We start from the raw sequence: 22,548 nt of genomic DNA, 5'->3' as shown, positions 1-22,548 counted from the left end.
TTTCTTACAGACCCAAGACACAAGATTGGACCCAAGAAACACAGCATAACCACTAGTTGACTTTCGGTCTTCAGGGCAGCCGCCAGCCCAATCAGAATAAAAAAAAGCATGCAAATCTCTAGATACTGACTTTCTTATTCGTATACCATATGTGATAGTTCCCTTAACATACCTCAAGACTCGTTTCAGTTGTTCCCAATGTGAAACTGTAGGAGCATGCATATGTTGACACAATTGGTTGACTGCAAAGGATAAGTTCGGGCGCGTGACAGTTAGATATTGCAGTGCTCCTGCTAAACTCCTATATTTAGTAGGATCTTCATACAAGTTTGCACTAAAAAGAATAGATTTCGAAACAGAAATAGGAGTAGATAATGCTTTGCATTCTGCCATTCCAGCACATTTTAAAATATCAGTCATATATCTCTTTTGCGAAAGTAGTATCCCACCATCACATTTAACTGTCTCAATTCCAAGAAAGAAACCAGATTCACCAAGATCCCTAATCTTAAAACCAGCAGACAACTTTGATAATAAACGAGTTACAAGATCTGGATCACTCTCCATTACAAGTATATCAGCCACATAAACTAAGAGGTACACATAAGCAGAATCTTGATAAAAATAGAACAGAGACACATCCGGTTTTTATGCTTGAAAGCCGACAGAGAGCAAAAGTGAGTGCAAATGATTAAACCATGCTCTAGGAGCCTACTTTAGACCATATAGAGATTATTGAAGCAAGCAAACATGATTTGGATACTAAGCATCAATGTAACCAGGAGGTTACTTCATGTAGACAGTTTCAGACATATTACCATTTAGAAACGCATTATGAACATCAAGCTGTCTAATCACCCAACTAGAGGATATAGCTAATGAGAGAAGTAATCTAACAGTAGTAGGTTTTACCACAGGGCTGAGTGTATCAAAAAAGTCTTGACATGGAACTTGATTAAAACCTTTAGCTACTAACTTGGCATTGTGTCTCTTAATGAAACCATATGCTTTTCTCTTGGTGCGAAATACCCGTTTGCAACCAATAACATTCATATCAGGCTTGGAGGGAACAATACACCATGTTTGATTATGTAAGAGAGCATTAAACTCTTGATCCATTGCTTCCCGCCATTCAGGATGCTTGACTGCCTGTGAGTAACATGTGGGATCAATAGGACAAACATGTACTACAGTAGTGACGGAGGATATAGTGACAACGGGTGACAGCTTCAAAAATTGGTCACTAATTTCAATAGTGACCAAAATAGATACTTTTGGCAACAACTTCTATTGTCACTAAATGTTAACTTTCTTGTAGTGGCTTATTGGTATAGTGCGAGGTCTAATCAGAAGCTGGAGGCTGGGATTTATGAGATTGATCAAACTTCTGCTTTGGTTGCCACGTTAGATTCTATGGTGCACATGATTCACAAGCTTGCTTAGAATCAGACTCAACCACCGGCTCTACAAGAAATTTCACATTTAGTGACAACAGAAATTGTCAACAAAACTACCGATTTTGGTCACTATTGAAATTCAATTAGTGACCACTTTTTGAAGTCGTCACCTGTGGTCACTATATCCTCCATCACTATTGTAGTAGTGACGACTTTTGAAAAGTAGTCACAATATAATTACTCAAGCCTTTTGTGACAAATTTTACTTACACTAAAAGTAGTATTTGAGTGTTAACAATAGCTGTCACAATAAATGTACAATTCGTGACCAAATATGTTATTACAAAAAATTGATCTAGTGACAACTAAAATTGTTGCAATTAATTATTTTATTGTGACAACACTTTAGTCAAAATAATTGTACTTATTTGTGAGAATTGTTCTTGACGCAAAAAATGATTAGCAGTGACCTAAAAAGTGATAACAATAATTACTTTGTTGTGACAACAATCATGGTAACAAATGTTGTATTTATTTGTGACAAAAGAAATTAACTCTAAAACAACCATTAGTGTTAACTAAAGTGACCATTACTTGGTCACAATTATTTTTTTCAAATAATACTAGCCAAATGCACACAATATAAAATTATTTATTTCAAAATCTTGTCATAATTAAATGTTTTAATTAATTATTATCTAAAATAAAATAATTCATTCAACAAATGTTACTCGTCAAATTAAAATATATATTAAAAAAAAGGCACCATTGTCTAACAAATATACGTTGTAAGACATATAACAAATAAACACTTTTTAAAATAAAATGTCTTGATTATTCTTCACTTGAGGTAGTTGATGGAGATGCATTGCTTAGCATATTTCGAAACCCTTAATTGCTTGCTAAGTGAGCAAAAATTTGCTTGATTTCAACCGCTTGTTTCTCTAAAGTTGCTTGTGCGATGTCTTTAAATTTTGGAACTTGTTCTTCTAAATTTTTCTTAGGCTTCTTTGAAGCTTCTATTTCTACTTGAAGGTCTCTCTTGGGCCTTTGAAGTTATTCTCTTAAGACCTAAACCGTGTGCATAGCTTGACTTTCTTTTAAATACCAAATCAAAATGCTCAACAAGTGGTAGAAGTGCAGCTGATGAAATCTTTTCTTTATTCTTCTCTCCCTCTTCTTGAATTTTATTCTGCAATTAAGATAAAAATATATATATATATATATATGTATATATATAAAAAGAAGATTAAATTTTAAACTAAAAAATTTTTAAAAATCACATCACCTATGCAACCAATAACATGTTCTTCGTGCAATGTTTGTTGTTTCAACTATTCCGTTGAGTTGTTGATTAGAAACCTCATTGTTAAGAGGTCCGCCCACCACATGAGAATTATGCTTATAAGTTGAACTTGTTAATGATATCAGTCTTTAAAGATTGACCATTCTACACATATAAATAAGGCAAAAACTTATGTGAGACCGTCTCACGGATCTCCATCCGTGAGACGGGTCGGGTCACACAATTATATGGGTCAACATGTGCATATTATGTGCATTTATATGTTTCTCTCTCTATTTCCTATCTTACGATCTCTGTTTCTCACTCTCTGCATCTCACGCTTCTCATCCTTGCATCTCGCCCTCACCATCTCCGTCGATGCCTCTCATCTTTGCGTCTCGCCATCAAAATGAGCATGGATTTATACTGTATATTGAAGGAGTAACTCACTGTTTGTCAGCTAGAGATCAAACTATTGTGCCAAACAATATGGATGACCCAAACCCAGCAATAAAGAGTTGCTCAATCTCTCCCTTTCCATAGCCGTAAGTAGTGTAAAGGTAGTAAACATATGGACCCTGTAACCAATCACCAGCTGTTGCCCCAAAATGACTAAGAATTAGACAAATGAAGCTATAATTCCTGAAAAGATCACAATGATACTACAAAAATAACCTTGAAACTGAATACTGGAATAGGCACAATTTGTAAATAACAAAACAAGCAAAAACCATGAAACCTAACAACTCAAGTTTTAAGATTCCTAAGTCACTACACATCAATAAAAACAAATGTATAGCATTGTCTTTGCGGATACTATTGATTGTTCTAGGCTTTCTGGTTTATCAGGACAAGAGGAAGAGAAAAAAGTTAGGACCTCGAATTGCTGCTTTGGACGGGGCATTTTCTTTGCCATATTTGCACCTTGTGAAGAATAATAGAAGCAAAAGAACAATTTACAGAGAAGATTGGAAAAGAGCTTCAGTTTATAAGAAATCTAGAATTGTTCTGGCTGATTTTAGGATAAGTTGTAGAATTAATCCCTTGTATTCTGTTTTATGTAGTAATGGTTGGAATATTTCAACCCTGGGAGAAAACCAAAAGGTCATTAAATTTCCATCTATTTTCGACAAAACATTCTCTATATGTTTCATGCCTTGCTGAAAAGATATTTTCAATTTGGATGTGCTTTATTAAACATTTGAATTTTATGCACCAAAAGAATCCTCACATATACAAAAGTTGTTATATGCAAAACATCAATCAAAATATGATTAATTGGATGAAAAATTCTAATAAAAGTAGCAGAAATAAATCATACTATAGCTGGCAACTTTAGCATTTTAGTGTCCGGGGCAACAAATATATAGCAGACCATTTTTCCAACTGTTCAATAACTAATAACCGCTCACAATAAATAAAGCACAAGTCAACATAATAATGACAGTGTCCGAGATCGAATAGAACACACTTGAACATGTGATATGCCAAGTATTATAGAAGCTAAAATTGAGACAAATCCTTAACTAAAACAATCATCATACTTTAACCACCAAACAAAATATTTTATAGTGCAACTATACTACTTCATATCACAAATGAATAATCATGACTTTAACTATCAAACACAATACTTTATAGCACAAAAATACTACTTAATAGCATAAATGAATATTCAGCACTTTAACCATTAAATTTAATACTTTATAGCCTAATGGTGAAGCAGTATTGTATGGGGTTGATTCGTCAAAAGATATTTATGTTAAAACGGAAAGTCTGTGACTCCCCGAGTGTCGGTCTCGAAGGAGGGACGTGGAGGTGTGTCAAACATTCGGTAGTTTACTAGATGGAGTTATGCATAGGATTTGAGTGTGGTGAAGGGTGGAATTGCAAGTGAGAGTGTAGTTCATTGATTGGTTGTTAGTGCAAGAGAGTATTGAAATAAAAGTGGTTTTGGAAATATGTAAAAGGGGTAGGGATTGGGTAGTGTTCATGAATATTGCATTGTGAGAGTCTAAGGTCAAGGATTAGGATTGCTAGGATATTGTCTATTCAAGAGTGTGTTGTCTTAGTCCTTTTCCACCTTGTGTACTAAGGCTTCTTTGACTTAGGAGTGCCTTCAAGCATCCAAAGTTCTAAGAGGAATTTTATCAAACACTTAAGCTACACACTATCCTACTATTCTTAAGAAGTCCATAGGAACTTTGATTGTGTAAAGCTTCAAATCCTAACTCTAATCAAAGACATGAAAGAGTCAAGAGCTCAATCTCTCATCTAGATTGGACAAATCTAAACAAGATCTCATCAAAACAACAATCAAAAGACAAGAATAAATAATCCATCAACACAAACTCATAGATCTAAGATATAGAAATAAGATCATCACAAAAGCAATATTCAATCACACAATCCAAATCCCTAGACTAAATTAGCTACTCATGATATGAAATGAAAGCAAAAGCTAATTCAATCCAAGAACAAGATAGCTAAAATTATAGAAATGAAATAGAGATCACCTAGAGAGAAGAAGATCTTCAATCCAAGCTTGATGTCTTCTACAATGGAGTATTGATCTAATCTAAAATCTAAGAAAAATGGAGAAAACTCTCCAAAGAAAAACCAAGAAAAGGAAAACTAAAATTCTGGAAATCCTCCTCTGGAAATTCATCAAAGGGGTTTAAATAGTCTCCGAAATGACAACCCTAGCTGATATTCACGCATCACGCCTCCACGCCTCTCACACTCGTGTGAGCGTGCGTGGGGAGCTTCTGGAAAGTTTCCACGCTTGCTCACACGCGTGTGGCCTTCCAGATTGGTCCTCCGGGGCTCCACTTTTGCCTGGTTTGCTCTTTAAGCTCATCTTTTGGTCCTCTATGCTCCTGGGGCTCCCGTTTTACTTCTTTTAAGCTAAAAATAGCTTTTGTGCATCAGTTAGTGATTTTCAAGCATTTACGCACATAATTTACCGAATAAGGATACTATAGACACGATAAAACACCCTAAAATGTGCCTGAAATAAGGGTATCTCGGAGTCTTATCAAATTTTCCACACTTTGCTTCTTGCTTGTCCTCAAGCAAGACTTTTTACTCTCTAAGCATATAAGTCTCCGAGATACTTTCTCATGCAAAACAAAGCTTTTGGCAAATCAAAATGATGGGTGTCTAAGACTGTTGAAAACGGGAGAAATCATTTGTGTTATTTATAAAGGATTTTGGTCAGATGTCAGCAACTCAAGAAATATTTCCGGGAAATAAAAACCTTTCGTAGATAAACAAATAAAACAAGGGATCACACTTCTCGCACCATACGCAAGCATGCATTTCCAAAGTTTTGGTTCACCTTCTATTTAAATAGGGCCTCTAGCCGATCTCACTAGTGAGAACAATGTGCACTAGCTAATCAACTTTCCATCCTTATACGCCAAAGCCCAACGTAAATGTAAATGAGGGTAGGGGCATGGACCACTCACCGCTTTTGGCTTAGCGCGGTCCCTCTTTCTTCTCACTTCCTAGGATAACGTCATCGAGCCACCCGACTTCACATGGAGCTCCATGCTTTTTCGAAGGTCAGTGCAATGGGTTACTCGAATCCTAGCGAAGCGGCTCACCTCAGCTCTATTTTCTCAATTCTTGGGATCTTTTTATGTGAACTACCGACTCCAGATAAAGCTTTTTACTTATCGAAGACTATGGTTTGGACACAACCCAACGAATTGGCTTCCCTCAATTTTAAACTCTTTGGTGATTAGCCTTTCGCCTTTTCGACTTCTCCTCGTGCAACCCCTCATGCCTTTTTCTATTTAATGTTCAAGGGTTTTGTTTTCTCATTGAGTTCACCATTAGGCTCTCCTTTTGCCCCATGCCCTACCAAGGTTAGTTCAATTCCGGGCCTCGCTAGTTTTATCTTTCTCAAATTAAAGAGTGCACACTCCCACTTCGAGAGATCCTTAACTAAGGTCCTACATAAATAAGAGGTGAACAACATGCAAGCAGGCAAGAACATAAACTTATTTGGCTCTAAACACTCATGGGTGCGAAAAGTAACTTCCTCAAAGATATTTCGAGAGTAAAAATTTTTGGGCATCCAGTCAAAATTCTATCTAGATAACACAAATAATAACTCTCTTTTCAAAACTGCAAATGCACCCGCTTATCATTCCCAAGAGCATGTAAGCATGTAAAGCACAAAGTGCGTCATTTCCACACTTTAAAGTAAACATCGTCCTCGATGTTTCCATACGCACAAGGTAAAGGAACGAAACTGGGATTCTAAAGATAGACAAATAAAAATCTCTTTCCACACTTTGGAAATTGCTCTGGGATAAAGGGTATGCATCAAACGATCCTATTAATCATGGTAAACTCTAATATACTCATACACAAAGCTATAAAGAAAATATTTCCACATTTTAAAGATCAAAACGGGGTTTAAAATTAGAAAAGGGATAAGAGGATAAACCAAGTATGCATCCCTCTTTCCACACTTTAGCTTCCAGCATAGGCCTGCTCCCGTTATAGATGCTCTATAAGAAATGGAGACATAACATACGAAAAAAAAGGGTTTTCGGAGTACTATTCAATTATTATAAACCGATTAGAAATATAAAAGCAGTAATAATAACAAAAATTTTAGATAATAAAGCATAAAAATAAGTAGAAATATCCGAATATAAATGTAGAAAAGTAAAGCAGTTCGAAACTAAATAACATAAAGCGATAAAGTAAAGTAAAGCATAGAAAAGAAATAAAGAAATAAAGGTCAGAACCCCACGCATAAGGCACCTAATGTTCAAATGGGACCATCAATCAAAGTAACCAGTTTCACAGGACTTAGAATCAAGTGTCAATTAGTCAGGATCAAGAATAGTTGAGGAAGGTATCACTCATCACCGAAGGGATGGAATTGCCTGTTGAATCGAGCTTCAAGAGCGGCAATTCTTCTATCATTATTCTCCACCGCTTGTCTCATGCGGTTGAGATCCTCGGTGTGAACATCCTCTCTCGCAGAGATAGATGTGAAATGGCCTTCCTGCCAAGTGTGTTGCTCACGCCAGTAAATCATTTGTTCCTCATGGAGCTGTCTCTGTGTCGAGGTCCAATCCATCGGGATAGAGCCTTGCTCTTGGGCAGCTTCTTCCTCCTCATTCTCTTCCTCGTCGTCATCGTCATCATCATAAGCCTCAAGATCAGGTGCATCATCACCTCCAAGCCTCAGTTCTGCAGCAAAGAACTCACCCACGGTAAAAGAAACTGTCCAACCATCAGATCTCTCTCCCATCAACTGGTTCAATAGGCCCAATCCCATGCACAGTTTAATAACGAAAGGTCCAATGAACACGGTCTGAACCTTTAGCTTTTGTTGGGTTTGGAGCCATTTCTTAGCCTGAACGCCCATGTTGATACTGACATCGTTCTCCATGCACCACATGTAGAATAAGTCCTGCCTGTATATCTTGTTTCTATTCGTGGTTCGGCCAGAGAGATTTATAGCAAAGGCTAATCTGATAGCCTTCAGAGCATTCCGGGTGATGAGCTTTGCTTTCAAGTTCGAAGAGAGAGCATTCCGGGTGATGAGCTTTGCTTTCAAGTTCGAAGAGTTGTATGGGGCATTGTTTGTGATGCTTCTCCAATATCTTTTAGCAACTTCATCTGAATCAAAATCTCTTCTCCAATATCTTTTAGCAACTTCATCTGAATCAAAATCTTCTTTGAAATCTCTAAAGTATGGCATGGACACGCTTGTTGCATCATGAAAACCGAGTGTAACACCCAAAGTGTTAACAGACATACTGTAGTGGTTGTCGAAAAGAGTGAATGAGATAGATTCCCTTGCATCGTTGACTTCTTTCCTGATGTTCAGGGTCGCCAAGAATTCATAGGTGACAGGTGCATAGGTGGGTCCTCTCCACTGGAACAGATGGCGGAGCTGTTGGTGGCTTAAAAGTTTATTTACCTCTTCCAAACAACCAAACTCTCTTAAAACATTGTCCTCAAAGTGACGGCCAACAGAAAGCTGCTTTCATTTATAGTTGTCTACTGTCGCGAGTTGAATGGGTGTCAAGTGTCGTAGTGACCTTGACCCCGGCTCTTGTATAGCCTGTTGAGCTGTAGTGTGCTGTCGTGTCCTTGATCGACTCGATTCTCCCACATCATGTTTTGATTTCTTTGCAATTTCTTTCGAGCGTCCCATCCTACAAATTATTGAAATTATCATTCATGGTAATTGGCTTTGAATAAGTCACCATTATATTTTTGTAAAATTCATTGTCAAGATAATGGATTTCGAACATATAGGGCTAAGAATTTTCGAAAATTTCGCCATAGTTTCCCCTACATATAGGATAATTCAAGCATAATAATATCAACAATATCATTCCATTATCACACACATGCATAAATTCATCATAAGATATGTCAATTTGATAGTCAAATAAGAAGTCAACTACAAAAGTCAAGAATTTCAAAAAGTCAACTTCATCTTCTTCCCCAAATTCAAAATTAGGGTTTTGAAATTGAAAATTCAATTTGGGCAATGTAGTATGTGAAAAGTCAAATTGATGACATATAACAGTTCTATAACAAGTTTACTCATCAATTCAAACATCAATTTCATAAATTCAACAAGAAATCTAACAAACCCATTTGTTCATCAATGGTGTTCACACTTGAAGTTCAAGAATATACATCTATCCACCAATGTAACTATCAATAATGAAAGAAAACATCAAAGGATAGTTCTATGAAGCATTATAACTAATTTAATCATTCAAAATCATGCTAGGCAATGTAGAATAAATTTCACATTCAAACTCTTCCAAACTCATGAATATTCAAGGATAAAGAGTCAAAAAGATGAAAGATTACCTTGATGTTGATGTTTTAATCTCCCTTGAATGGTAAAAAGTGAAAAGTATGTTCAAACCTTGAGTTTAGGTCTTCCTTGCGTGGAGAAGAGAAGAGAGAAATTGATTTTGGGAGCAAAATAAGGTGGGATGGCCGAACAAGGGTTTTAAACCCGTAGGGGCCTCCACGCCGGTCACACGAGTGTGACCGTGCGTGGGAGCTCTCTGCCTTGCNGGTCACACGAGTGTGACCGTGCGTGGGAGCTCTCTGCCTTGCTCCCACGCATGGCAACACGCGTGTGAGCGTGCGTGGGAGGCTACTGCCTCGTTCCCACGCACGGCTACACGCGTGTGAGCCTCGTGTAGGTCCACTGCATCGTTTTCTTTCGATTTTTGGCTTTGCCTTCCATACCTATATCCAGTTTAAGCTCTTCCAAAGCAATTTCTAGTCTCAAATCCTACAAATTAGTCCTCAAAACATGGTTCCATTTGATTGTAGCAATTTATTAGAACAAAAACATTAAAAACGAAAGCATAGCAATAATGTAAATCATTTTATTAAAATCCTGGGTTGCCTCCCAAGTAGCGCCACGGTTTACGTCATTGGCTAGACGCATCATACCTTGGTTTGAATTCAACCATATTCTTTGGTAGTGGGTAGAAAGCATTTTGGTACCCACGTGTTTTTCCATGTAAGCTTATCGCTCCTCCGCTTCGGTTTTGGTTTCACTTTTGATTTGACCTTTGCCCTTTCATCGTCATCAGCTCCTTCTTTTTCCTTCTCCTTGTCATCATTCGTGGCTTGTCCTTCGAATCTCAGGGTAATTTCACCTGAACTAACATCTATTCGTGCACGACAAGTAGCCAGAAATGGTCTTCGAAGAATTTAGGATTCATGGGGTTCATCATCTCCCATTTTACAGACAATAAAATCGACAGGCACAAGAAATTTTCCTATTCTTACTAGAACATCTTCCGCTAAGCCTTCAGGATACCGGGTGGTTCCGTCAGCCAAACGTAGAGTTAGCCTCGTCGGTTTCAAACGTGGTAGGTTCAATTTTTCAAAAAGATTTAGAGACATGACATTGATTGAAGCTCCAAGATCTGCAAGAGCGTTTCTAGGTTCCATGTTCTGTATAGAATAAGGAATTAACAAAGCTCTAGGGTCACCCTTCTTTCTGGGGTTTCCCTCAGTCAAACAAGCCGAAGATTCTTGGCTTAAACATGTAAAGTTATCACAAATGTCACTCTCAAACAACTCACGGCATTCTTTGCTATTGAATAATTTTCGAATAAAAGCTTTAAATTTACCTTCTCGAGCTGTTTCTTTCTCTTCTAAGCTTTTGATAGTGTCTCTTGGTATTTCCTTTTCTTTCGGGCATTCTTCCGAAGTGGTTTCCTCCTTGCGTTCCTTCATTGATATGGTGCACGAGCTGTTTGCATTTTTTAATTCAAGATTAAGACTACAAGAGGTAGTCTTGTCTCTTTGGTTGTCTACCTTACATTGGCAAGTTCCACAGATAGCATCCATTGGATCACATTTCTCATGTGTTTCTTCTTTGGCATCAATGGCGTTGACTCTCTCTTTTGGGTTGTTTTCAGTGTTGCTCGGGAGTTGTCCGTAGTGTCGATCTGACATCATCTTAAACATCTGAGAGATTTGATTCTCAATTGTCTTTAGTGTAGCCTTCGACTATTGGCGAAGACTAGAAATTTCTTGCCTAATCTCTTGAGTAATTTCTTGTTTCAGATTTGCCCGATCATTTTTGAGTTCCATGATCGTCCTTGTAAGTCTTTCATCTACCTCACGGATGTCATCCCTTCTTTGTTGAGTAAAATCAAGTTGAGAGTCGTATTGTGGCCTGAACTGGGTCATTTGATTTCCATTTCCTTGGTTTTGATTGTACATCAGTCTGTTCTTGTCATTTTGTCCATATGCAGGCTTCTGTCCATAATTGTATTGTCTTTGCGCTTGATATCCGTCATTGTGGCTATTGTTCCAACCCTCTCCCTGTTTCCAATTGTTGTTTGATCTTTGGTTTTGTCCATAAGCATTGAAGTTGGAGTTCCTTTGATAATCTACCGCCTCAACTTGTTCAGATGCAGACGTAGAAGTGCAAATATTGGTGTCATGAGGTCCTCCACAGATATTACAATAAAGTGCCAATGCCATGCAAGGCTTGGGCTTTCCTTCCATTTTTTCTACCATAGCTTTTAGCTTTTTGATTTCGTGATTCATTGCTTCTATTTTGGCCTCACTCGCCACTCGATTATCAACTTCATAAATTCCTCCATGATCTCCTCTTCNACGGCTACACGCGTGTGAGCCTCGTGTAGGTCCACTGCATCGTTTTCTTTCGATTTTTGGCTTTGCCTTCCATACCTATATCCAGTTTAAGCTCTTCCAAAGCAATTTCTAGTCTCAAATCCTACAAATTAGTCCTCAAAACATGGTTCCATTTGATTGTAGCAATTTATTAGAACAAAAACATTAAAAACGAAAGCATAGCAATAATGTAAATCATTTTATTAAAATCCTGGGTTGCCTCCCAAGTAGCGCCACGGTTTACGTCATTGGCTAGACGCATCATACCTTGGTTTGAATTCAACCATATTCTTTGGTAGTGGGTAGAAAGCATTTTGGTACCCACGTGTTTTTCCATGTAAGCTTATCGCTCCTCCGCTTCGGTTTTGGTTTCACTTTTGATTTGACCTTTGCCCTTTCATCGTCATCAGCTCCTTCTTTTTCCTTCTCCTTGTCATCATTCGTGGCTTGTCCTTCGAATCTCAGGGTAATTTCACCTGAACTAACATCTATTCGTGCACGACAAGTAGCCAGAAATGGTCTTCGAAGAATTTAGGATTCATGGGGTTCATCATCTCCCATTTTACAGACAATAAAATCGACAGGCACAAGAAATTTTCCTATTCTTACTAGAACATCTTCCGCTAAGCCTTCAGGATACCGGGTGGTTCCGTCAGCCAAACGTAGAGTTAGCCTCGTCGGTTTCAAACGTGGTAGGTTCAATTTTTCAAAAAGATTTAGAGACATGACATTGATTGAAGCTCCAAGATCTGCAAGAGCGTTTCTAGGTTCCATGTTCTGTATAGAATAAGGAATTAACAAAGCTCTAGGGTCACCCTTCTTTCTGGGGTTTCCCTCAGTCAAACAAGCCGAAGATTCTTGGCTTAAACATGTAAAGTTATCACAAATGTCACTCTCAAACAACTCACGGCATTCTTTGCTATTGAATAATTTTCGAATAAAAGCTTTAAATTTACCTTCTCGAGCTGTTTCTTTCTCTTCTAAGCTTTTGATAGTGTCTCTTGGTATTTCCTTTTCTTTCGGGCATTCTTCCGAAGTGGTTTCCTCCTTGCGTTCCTTCATTGATATGGTGCACGAGCTGTTTGCATTTTTTAATTCAAGATTAAGACTACAAGAGGTAGTCTTGTCTCTTTGGTTGTCTACCTTACATTGGCAAGTTCCACAGATAGCATCCATTGGATCACATTTCTCATGTGTTTCTTCTTTGGCATCAATGGCGTTGACTCTCTCTTTTGGGTTGTTTTCAGTGTTGCTCGGGAGTTGTCCGTAGTGTCGATCTGACATCATCTTAAACATCTGAGAGATTTGATTCTCAATTGTCTTTAGTGTAGCCTTCGACTATTGGCGAAGACTAGAAATTTCTTGCCTAATCTCTTGAGTAATTTCTTGTTTCAGATTTGCCCGATCATTTTTGAGTTCCATGATCGTCCTTGTAAGTCTTTCATCTACCTCACGGATGTCATCCCTTCTTTGTTGAGTAAAATCAAGTTGAGAGTCGTATTGTGGCCTGAACTGGGTCATTTGATTTCCATTTCCTTGGTTTTGATTGTACATCAGTCTGTTCTTGTCATTTTGTCCATATGCAGGCTTCTGTCCATAATTGTATTGTCTTTGCGCTTGATATCCGTCATTGTGGCTATTGTTCCAACCCTCTCCCTGTTTCCAATTGTTGTTTGATCTTTGGTTTTGTCCATAAGCATTGAAGTTGGAGTTCCTTTGATAATCTACCGCCTCAACTTGTTCAGATGCAGACGTAGAAGTGCAAATATTGGTGTCATGAGGTCCTCCACAGATATTACAATAAAGTGCCAATGCCATGCAAGGCTTGGGCTTTCCTTCCATTTTTTCTACCATAGCTTTTAGCTTTTTGATTTCGTGATTCATTGCTTCTATTTTGGCCTCACTCGCCACTCGATTATCAACTTCATAAATTCCTCCATGATCTCCTCTTCNACTCGATTATCAACTTCATAAATTCCTCCATGATCTCCTCTTCGTTCATACCAACAGGATGTGTTTTTAGATATTCTCTCAATTAGTTCCTCAGCCTCTTGCAAAGCTAGAGAGACAAAGGCACCGCTGGAAGATGAGTCAAGAGACATTTTTCCTTCATCTGTTAACCCTCCATAGAATGAGCTAATCATGTCCCATGGGTGTATCAGATCTTGTGGGATTGCCTCTTAAGAACTTTAAATCTTCGCCAAGCCTCTCCCAAACTTTCAAGTCTTCCTTGCTTGAATTCCTGTATCAGTCTTCTAATCCTCATAGTTTTTGTAACGGGAAAGAACTCGTTCATGAATTCACGGTGCAACTGCTGCCACGTTCTGAAATGATTGTCGTCTTGGCTTTCCAACCATCGTGCTGCCTCTCCTATAACTGAGAATGGGAATAATTTTAGTCGAACTATTTCCTCGCTAATGCCTTCCTGTCTGTACATCCCACATGCTCGTATAAATCTTGTGATGTGCGCGTTGGGATCCTCAGATGGTAATCCCAAGTATTGACTGTTTTGAACTAGTGTGAGTATAGTCGGATGCACGTGAAAGTTGACATTCTCCATTGGAGGTACATAGATCGAGTTGTGCATGTTAAAATCCGGAGTCATGTAATCTGCAATTGATCTTTGTGGTTCTTGAGGGTTTCCATAATATTCCTCTTCACGAATGTTCTCTTGATTATTTGCTCTGTTAGCTTGCGGTTCTTCAATAATTGGTTCCTCATGGTTAATCGGTACTTGTGGATTGATTGGAACTGGGGTGGATTTGGTACTGCTGTGCCTCTTCCTTGTGGGTTTCTTGTTGCGCTTGATGAAGCCATTAGTGATCCTTGGGTATTTTTCCTTCTAGTTGCTCTATTAATTTCAGGAATGTAGGGTAGTAAACCTTGATTTCCTTTTGCTCTCGTGTGCATTCATCTAGTAAAATTATCAATGAAAAGATAATTTCCACAATTGACTAGAAGTAGTCAATTGGGTTAGTAGCAAACACAAGTAATAATAAAAATCAAAATTAAGTGGAATGGATTAACATTTCTCAAATCTAGCATTCATGCAATCAAAGTAAACAAAAACATATGACAACATATTGCCCTCCCCGGCAACGGCGCCATTTTGGTGAAGCAGTATTGTGTGGGGTTGATTCGTCAAAAGATATTTATGTTAAAACGAAAAGTCTGTGACTCCCCGAGTGTCGGTCTCGAAGGAGGGACGTGGAGGTGTGTCAAACATTCGGTAGTTTACTAGATGGAGTTATGCATAGGATTTGAGTGTGGTGAAGGGTGGAATTGCAAGTGAGAGTGTAGCTCATTGATTGGTTGTGAGTGCAAGAGAGTATTGAAATAAAAGTGGTTTTCGAAATATGTAAAAGGGGTAGGGATTGGGTAGTGTTCATGAATATTGCATTGTGAGAGTCTAAGGTCAAGGATTAGGATTGCTAGGATATTGTCTATTCAAGAGTGTGTTGTCTTAGTCCTTTAACTCCTTTTCCACCTTGTGTACTAAGGCTTCTTTGACTTAGGAGTGCCTTCAAGCATCCAAAGTTCTAAGAGGAATTTTATCAAACACTTAAGCTACACACTATCCTACTATTCTTAAGAAGTCCATAGGAACTTTGATTGTGTAAAGCTTCAAATCCTAACTCTAATCAAAGACATGAAAGAGTCAAGAGTTCAATCTCTCATCTAGATTGGACAAATCCAAACAAGATCTCATCAAAACAACAATCAAAAGACAATAATAAATAATCCATCAACACAAACTCATAGATTTAAGATATAAAAATAAGATCATCACAAAAGCAATATTCAATCACACAATCCAAATCCCTAGACTAAATTAGCTACTCATGATATGAAATGAAAGTAAAAGCTAATTCAATCCAAGAACAAGATAGCTAAAATTATAGAAATGAAATAGAGATCACCTAGAGAGAAGAAGATCTTCAATCCAAACTTGATGTCTTCTACAATGGAGTATTGATCTAATCTAAAAACTAAGAAAAATGGAGAAAACTCTCCAAAGAAAAACCAAGAAAAGGAAAACTAAAATTCTGGAAATCCTCTTCTGGAAATTCATCAAAGGGGTTTAAATAGTCTCCGAAATGACAACCCTAGCTGAAATTCGCGCATCACGCCTCCACGCCTCTCACACGCGTGTGAGCATGCGTGGGGAGCTTCTGGAAAGTTTCCACGCTTGCTCACACGCGTGTGGCCTTCCAGATTGGTCCTCCGGGGCTCCGCTTTTGCCTGGTTTGCTCTTTAAGCTCATCTTTTGGTCCTATATGCTCCCGGGGCTCCTGTTTTACTTCTTTTAAGCTAAAAATAGCTTTTGTGCATCAGTTAGTGATTTTCAAGCATTTACGCACATCATTTACCGAATAAGGATGCTATAGACGCGATAAAACACCCTAAAATGTGCCTAAAATAAGGGTATCTCGGAGTCTTATCACCTAAACTAGTACTTTAAAACACAAATGAATAGTCAACACTTTAACCATTAAATGTAATATTTAATAGGTTAAAACTAGTACTGTATAACACAAATGAATACTCAACACTTTAACCATAAAAAACAATACTTAATAACACAAATATACTACTTCATACCAAAAATGAATAGTCAACCCTTAAAACATTAAATCTAGCTAATACTTTATGATGCAAATATACTAGTTTATATCACAAATGAATGATCATGACTTTAACCATCAAACACAATACTTTATAGAGCAAATATACTTCTTAATTACACAAATGATGAATAACCAACAATTAAACATTAGATCTAATACTTAATAGCCCGAATATACTACTTCATATTACAAATGAATAATCAACACTTAACCATCAAACACAATAGTTAATAGCACATATATACTACTTCATAGCAAAAATGAATACTCAACACTTAAAGAATTAAATCTAATACTTTATGGTGCAAATATACTAATTTATATCACAAATGAATGATCATGAATTTAACCATGAAACACAATACTTTATAGAGCAAATATACCTCTTAATAACGGAGACTTTATTATTTTCTATTAATAGGAATTATTCATACATGCTTCAAATTTGTGAACTTACACATTTCGTAGACTTTATTATTTGCTATTAATAGAAATTATTCATATATGTTTCCAGATTTATGTGAACTTCAACACAATTTCCAGGAAAGTAACAGAAGAATACTTGTTCAAGAGCCTTTGATGATCTAAAGTAGCCTCATCAATTGATGGTATTTCCCCATTAATTTTAGGAATATGTTGCAAACATGAAAAAGAAATTGATCAGTGGAATGCAAATTTGAGGATGCAGAACATCAGTAAATCAGTACCTGACATATAATTTTAGTAATTTTGCATATATTGATCATCAAGGCAAGGAACACGATTGCAAAATGCATTCACTAATAAGCTCATCCAACATGATTACATGTATTCTAGTCGTACTGAAATGATTTTCAAAAGGAAAGTAACCCCAAATTATAGTCTTTCTAGCCATGCATACCAATATAAAGGTGCACACTTATTGGAATAAGAACCATCTGATCCGGTTCAACCTTTTCCCTACTTCACCATCAAGATCATATTCATCCAATAATTCAAGAGAATAAGACCACTCCTCCTCAGAGTATGACCCTTCTCGAGGACTAGGACATGAACTGGATGGTCCAACATTAGTTGTTTCTTCTTCACCATTCTCATCTCATACAAATTATAATATGAATAGTGTGATTATAACAGTAATGGAAATGACACAAACAAATATGAGTGTGATTATAACAGTAATGGAAATGACACAAACAAATATGGTTTCAAATTTGAGTCACTTTCATTACCAAATATATATATATATATATATATATATAGCTACCCATAGGTTGACNTATAATATGAATAGTGTGATTATAACAGTAATGGAAATGACACAAACAAATATGGTTTCAAATTTGAGTCACTTTCATTACCAAATATATATATATATATATATATATATAGCTACCCATAGGTTGACTAAACCATCCCTTAGAATAATAGGGTGTTTGTGTATGATCTATCACTAGATGGATGTCTGAATGGGGTTCAACAACTGAGAGCTGTGATAGTTCTTCCCCAAGAGCGCATGCATTGTACTCATTGTTTTCCAGGCTAGAAGCTAGAGTATAAATACTTTTTTTAAAGTAGTGATCTTGATAATAATCTGGACTACTTTGGGTACGGTGATGGAGCAACCATAGTAGTTAGAATATGGATCACCGTCAAATAGCTGGAGATCCCACCTAACCACATCAGGATCTTGGTCATATGTAATCATTTAGAAATATATTTTCATAATCAGCAGTACAGTGTCCACCAAAATTTAAAGAGAACCATTGGCCAGCGTTGGGGCAAACTATGAAGGGAATAGACAGCTCAGTTGCTATGTTCCAAAAGGAAATTAAAATTAATATTTTCCAAAGCAACTATGACCCAAGAATAACTCTTATGGTGCAAATATACTACTTTATATCACAAATGAATGATCATGACTTTAACCATCAAACACAATACTTTATAGAGCAAATATACTTCTTAATTACACAAATGATGAATAACCAACAATTAAACATTAGATCTAATACTTAATAGCCCGAATATACTACTTCATATTACAAATGAATAATCAACACTTAACCATCAAACACAATACATAATAGCACAAATATACTACTTCATAGCAAAAATGAATACTCAACACTTAAAGCATTAAATCTAATACTTTATGGTGCAAATATACTACTTTATATCACAAATGAATGATCATATATGACTTTAACCATCAAACACAATACTTTATAGAGCAAATATACATCTTAATTGCACAAATGAATAACCAGCACTTACAACATTAAATCTAATACTCCCTCTGTCCCATTTTACCTGTCCTATTTACTATTCATTGGTCAAACCAACTATTTCTTCTTTGCTTATTTTCTTTAGTAATTTTTTTTATTTTTAAATTTAATTTTTTGTGTTTAATAGTACTTTTAATGTAGTTTCTAAATATATAAATTTTAAATATTAATGCTAAACGTAATATTGTGAAAAATTGAATTACAAATTACTTCAGTCAAGCCTCGTTAAACGAATCAGACAACCATTTTGGGACGGAGGTAGTACTTAATAGTCCAAATATACTACTTCATACTACAAATGAATAATCAACACTTTAACCAGCAAACACAATACATAATAGCACAAATATACTACTTCATAGCAAAAATGAATACTCAACACTTAAAGCATTAAATCTAATACTTTATGATGCAAACGGAGAGTATAGCTGCCAGTGGTGAAATTCCTCTGCAAACACAATCCAACTTACTGCAAATGCAAAAATTCTTGTTTTAATGGCGATGGCGAGAAACGGAAGAATCGGAGTGTGCCGCGAGAAATGGAAGAATTGGAGTTTAATAGCAAAACCCTAGCAAATTTTACACATTAAAACTATCAAAAACAAAAACTCACCTGAGATTGTGAATATAATCCACCTTTGTGAAGAGAAAATTTGAAAATTAGATGAAAAAGTGGAGGGGAACTCGCGTCTCTACTGCTCGGATAGTTCGTGCGTGAAGAACTCAAGAATCGCGAAATTCGGAACCAAAAATTGATAAAATGAATTAAAAAAAAGCCCATATCTGATTGTTAAAAAAATAGCCCAAACAGAACTAATTCATAAATGACTCAAATTATGTGACCCGACCCGTCTCACGGATTGAGACCCGTGAGACGGTCTCACACAAGTGTTACCCTATAAATAAATAAAATTTGAATTATTAATAAATCAAGATTAATATGTGTAAATTAACAAATCAAAATATATATTCCATACCAAAAAAAGAGCAAACGGGAAAATATATATTCCATACCAAAAAAAGAGCAAACGAATTGTCAAAGTATATATAAACACATGCACACATACTTCAACACCCAAAATTTAAAACATTTTAAGAGTGCAATACATACAATCATGTGAACTAAGATGGCATAATTGAAAAACACCAAATTATACTATGAATCACATTGCAAGAGACTACTAATAAATGTTCAAATATACTAAAAACAAACTTACACTAAAAGTGAACTATAAGTATACTAAAAATAAATTTTTATGTCAATAATCCATCTATAGTCCATGATATGAAAATTGGTTGAAAACCCACTTAGACAAGCAAGCAAAAGTTGAAAATTAAGTCCCAGTTCATCATACAAATTAAACATCCTTTGCTCACAATACTAACTTGGCACAAAATTTGACACCACAACAAGACCAATATGGGCGAAGAGTAAATCAAACCCAATTTATTTATTTAATTACTTTTTTTAGTCTGCCAACTTTTCTTATGTCTCATTTCATAACTGGAGAACTTTTTTTAAATTTCAATCATACAAAGAAAGGTTGCAATTGGGAATTTTTAGAAGAATGTTGGCAGGATAGCTTACTAAGTTTCAAGATGGTGGCCTTGGAGGATGGGAGGCCGGATCGGACATGGAGAGAGGCATGGGTGGAGCCAGTACAATCATTATTGCATGGACCATGGTCCACACAGCTGTGTGGACCAAAAATATAAAAGTATATTATTTTTGTACTGAAGGTACATTATTTTTGTACAGTAGGTACATTATTTTTGTACTGATGGTACATTATTTGATATATACTATCAAATAATGTACTTACAGTACAAAAATAATGTACCTTCAGTACAAAAATAATGTACTTTTTATTTTTGGACACACAGCTGTGTGGACCATGGTCTATGCAATAATTTGTCGAGCCAGTAGGGTGTTGGTAGTACTGGACATCGCGTGGGAGAGTACAAGGCTGAAGGGCGGATTCAAGTTGGGTCTCAACGGAGGAGACTAGTGATAAATGCCAAAATGTTCATGTTTTCACCTTGCATTTAAGTTTACTTTCCTTGTCATTTGTTATAATTTTGCTCAAAATGTTCTCATTTGATTCATTTGTGTGTTTGGGCCCAATTCTTGGTGATTTAGATGAATTGAATGATTTTTGGAGCATTTCGGATGCATGTAGAGTCAATGGGAGCCAATTAGGGCTGTTCGTGTTCGTGTTTGTTAAGGATTTGGGGGTACGGTGTTCGTGTTCGTGTTCGTTTGTTAAGGTTTTTGAAAATTCTGTTCGTGTTCGTTTGTTAAGCGTTCATTAGTATTCGTTAATGATAAGTGCAAAAGATACCACTTTTATACGGTTGTTCGTGGATCGTTTAGTATACAAGTTAAAGCTTTTATGAATGTTTTAGTGTTAAATTGCATTAGAATGCTTCATATTGCCATTGGACCCCGTTCCACATTTGGTTAATCATTTTGTAGGTAAAAAGATGGGCAAAAAGGCAGAAAATGGCTAGATTTCGAAGAAGGATTCACGAGTCGAAGTTGGAGTGCGAAATACACCATGGACGCCCAGTGGACGCCCTAGTGGACGCGCGTCCAACGCGCGTCCACCATGCGTCCACCCTTGCGTCCAACTTTTCGCTCTCTGATTCTCGCACAGCAGAACAGCAGTCTGCTGTGGACGCGCAGTGGACGCGCGCGTCCAGCACGCGTCCACCAAGCAGCTCTCTGAAGTTGAAGTCTGTGCAGCAGAAACGCAGCAGAAACGCAGTGGACGCGCAGTGGACGCCCCAGTGGACACGCGTCCAGCGTGCGTCCACCCGTGCGTCCATCGCGGAAAATTGGCGGTTGGGCGAGATTTAAAAGGAGAATTGAGCCATTTTTCAGGGGATCCATCACACTTCAATTTTAGATCAGTTTAGAATATTTCTCTCTCTAGGATTAGCCTAGAGAGATCTCCCCCAATTCACTCCACATTCCCAATTCACTCCACATTGCAATTCTTAGTTTAGATTAGAATTAGAGAAGAATTCCATTGTTGCAAGATTGTGATCTACATTCAAGTTCAAGATTAAAGTTCAATTTCAAGTTCAAGTTCAATTCAAAGTTCAATTCCTAGCTAAGTCTTCCTTTTAATTTCTTGTCATTACTTTTGCTTTTGCTATTTCAATTTCAAGTATGATTAGATAGATCTTTGTGGATTTGGATTGAGCAATGTAGAAGAGATCTTTGTGATTTGGATTGAGCAATGTTTTTATGGATATAGGCAACCAAGGGGAGGCTATAATGCTCAAGTTTCTAACCCCTATGGTTATAGAGATTATGAGGACTATGAACAACCCTACTCAAGGGCATATGGATCTTCACAAGAAGAATATAATGGTCAACATTCTAACCCCTATCGTTATGAAGATGATGAGGATTATAGAGCACAATATCAACCAAGAAAGCCACCACCAATGGATGAGGCTCCTACGGAAAGTTTTGAGGACAAAATGGTAAGGATGTTTGGTGAGCTTAGGCAAGAAATGGCCAACATAAGTCAAGAGTGGAAACAAGACTTTAGGCAAGAATTCTCCACTATAAGGAAAGATGTCTCAAATTTTAGACAAGAGAGTCATGCTTCAATAAGGAACTTGGAAACACAAGTAGCTCAAAACTCCAAGGCATTGGCCGAGAGATCACAAGGAGATGTCATAGAGGAAGAAGAGCCTAAAGAAGATGTTAAAGACAAAGAAGAAAACATTGAGCTTGCATATGGTAAGACACTTGACCCTATTAGTGTTAGCACTACTCTTGGTGATAA

The 22,548-nt window shown here is 36.9% G+C and overlaps 1 protein-coding gene across 1 annotated transcript in view; it reads left to right on the top strand.

Annotated features, from left to right (window-relative positions):
* Positions 1-1,182: 1,182 nt before the first annotated feature.
* Positions 1,183-22,548, top strand: part of LOC116005770 — a 39,573-nt gene continuing 18,207 nt past the window's right edge. The window contains exons 1-3 of the mRNA XM_031246006.1: positions 1,183-1,220; positions 1,335-1,403; positions 22,060-22,525. Of these exons, the coding sequence (XP_031101866.1) occupies positions 1,183-1,220; positions 1,335-1,403; positions 22,060-22,525 (573 nt within the window). The remainder of the gene's footprint in view (positions 1,221-1,334; positions 1,404-22,059; positions 22,526-22,548) is intronic.

Source organism: Ipomoea triloba, chromosome 15 (assembly GCF_003576645.1).
Source record: "Ipomoea triloba cultivar NCNSP0323 chromosome 15, ASM357664v1".
NCBI lineage: Eukaryota > Viridiplantae > Streptophyta > Magnoliopsida > Solanales > Convolvulaceae > Ipomoea > Ipomoea triloba.
This window is presented reverse-complemented; position numbering and strand designations above follow the sequence as displayed.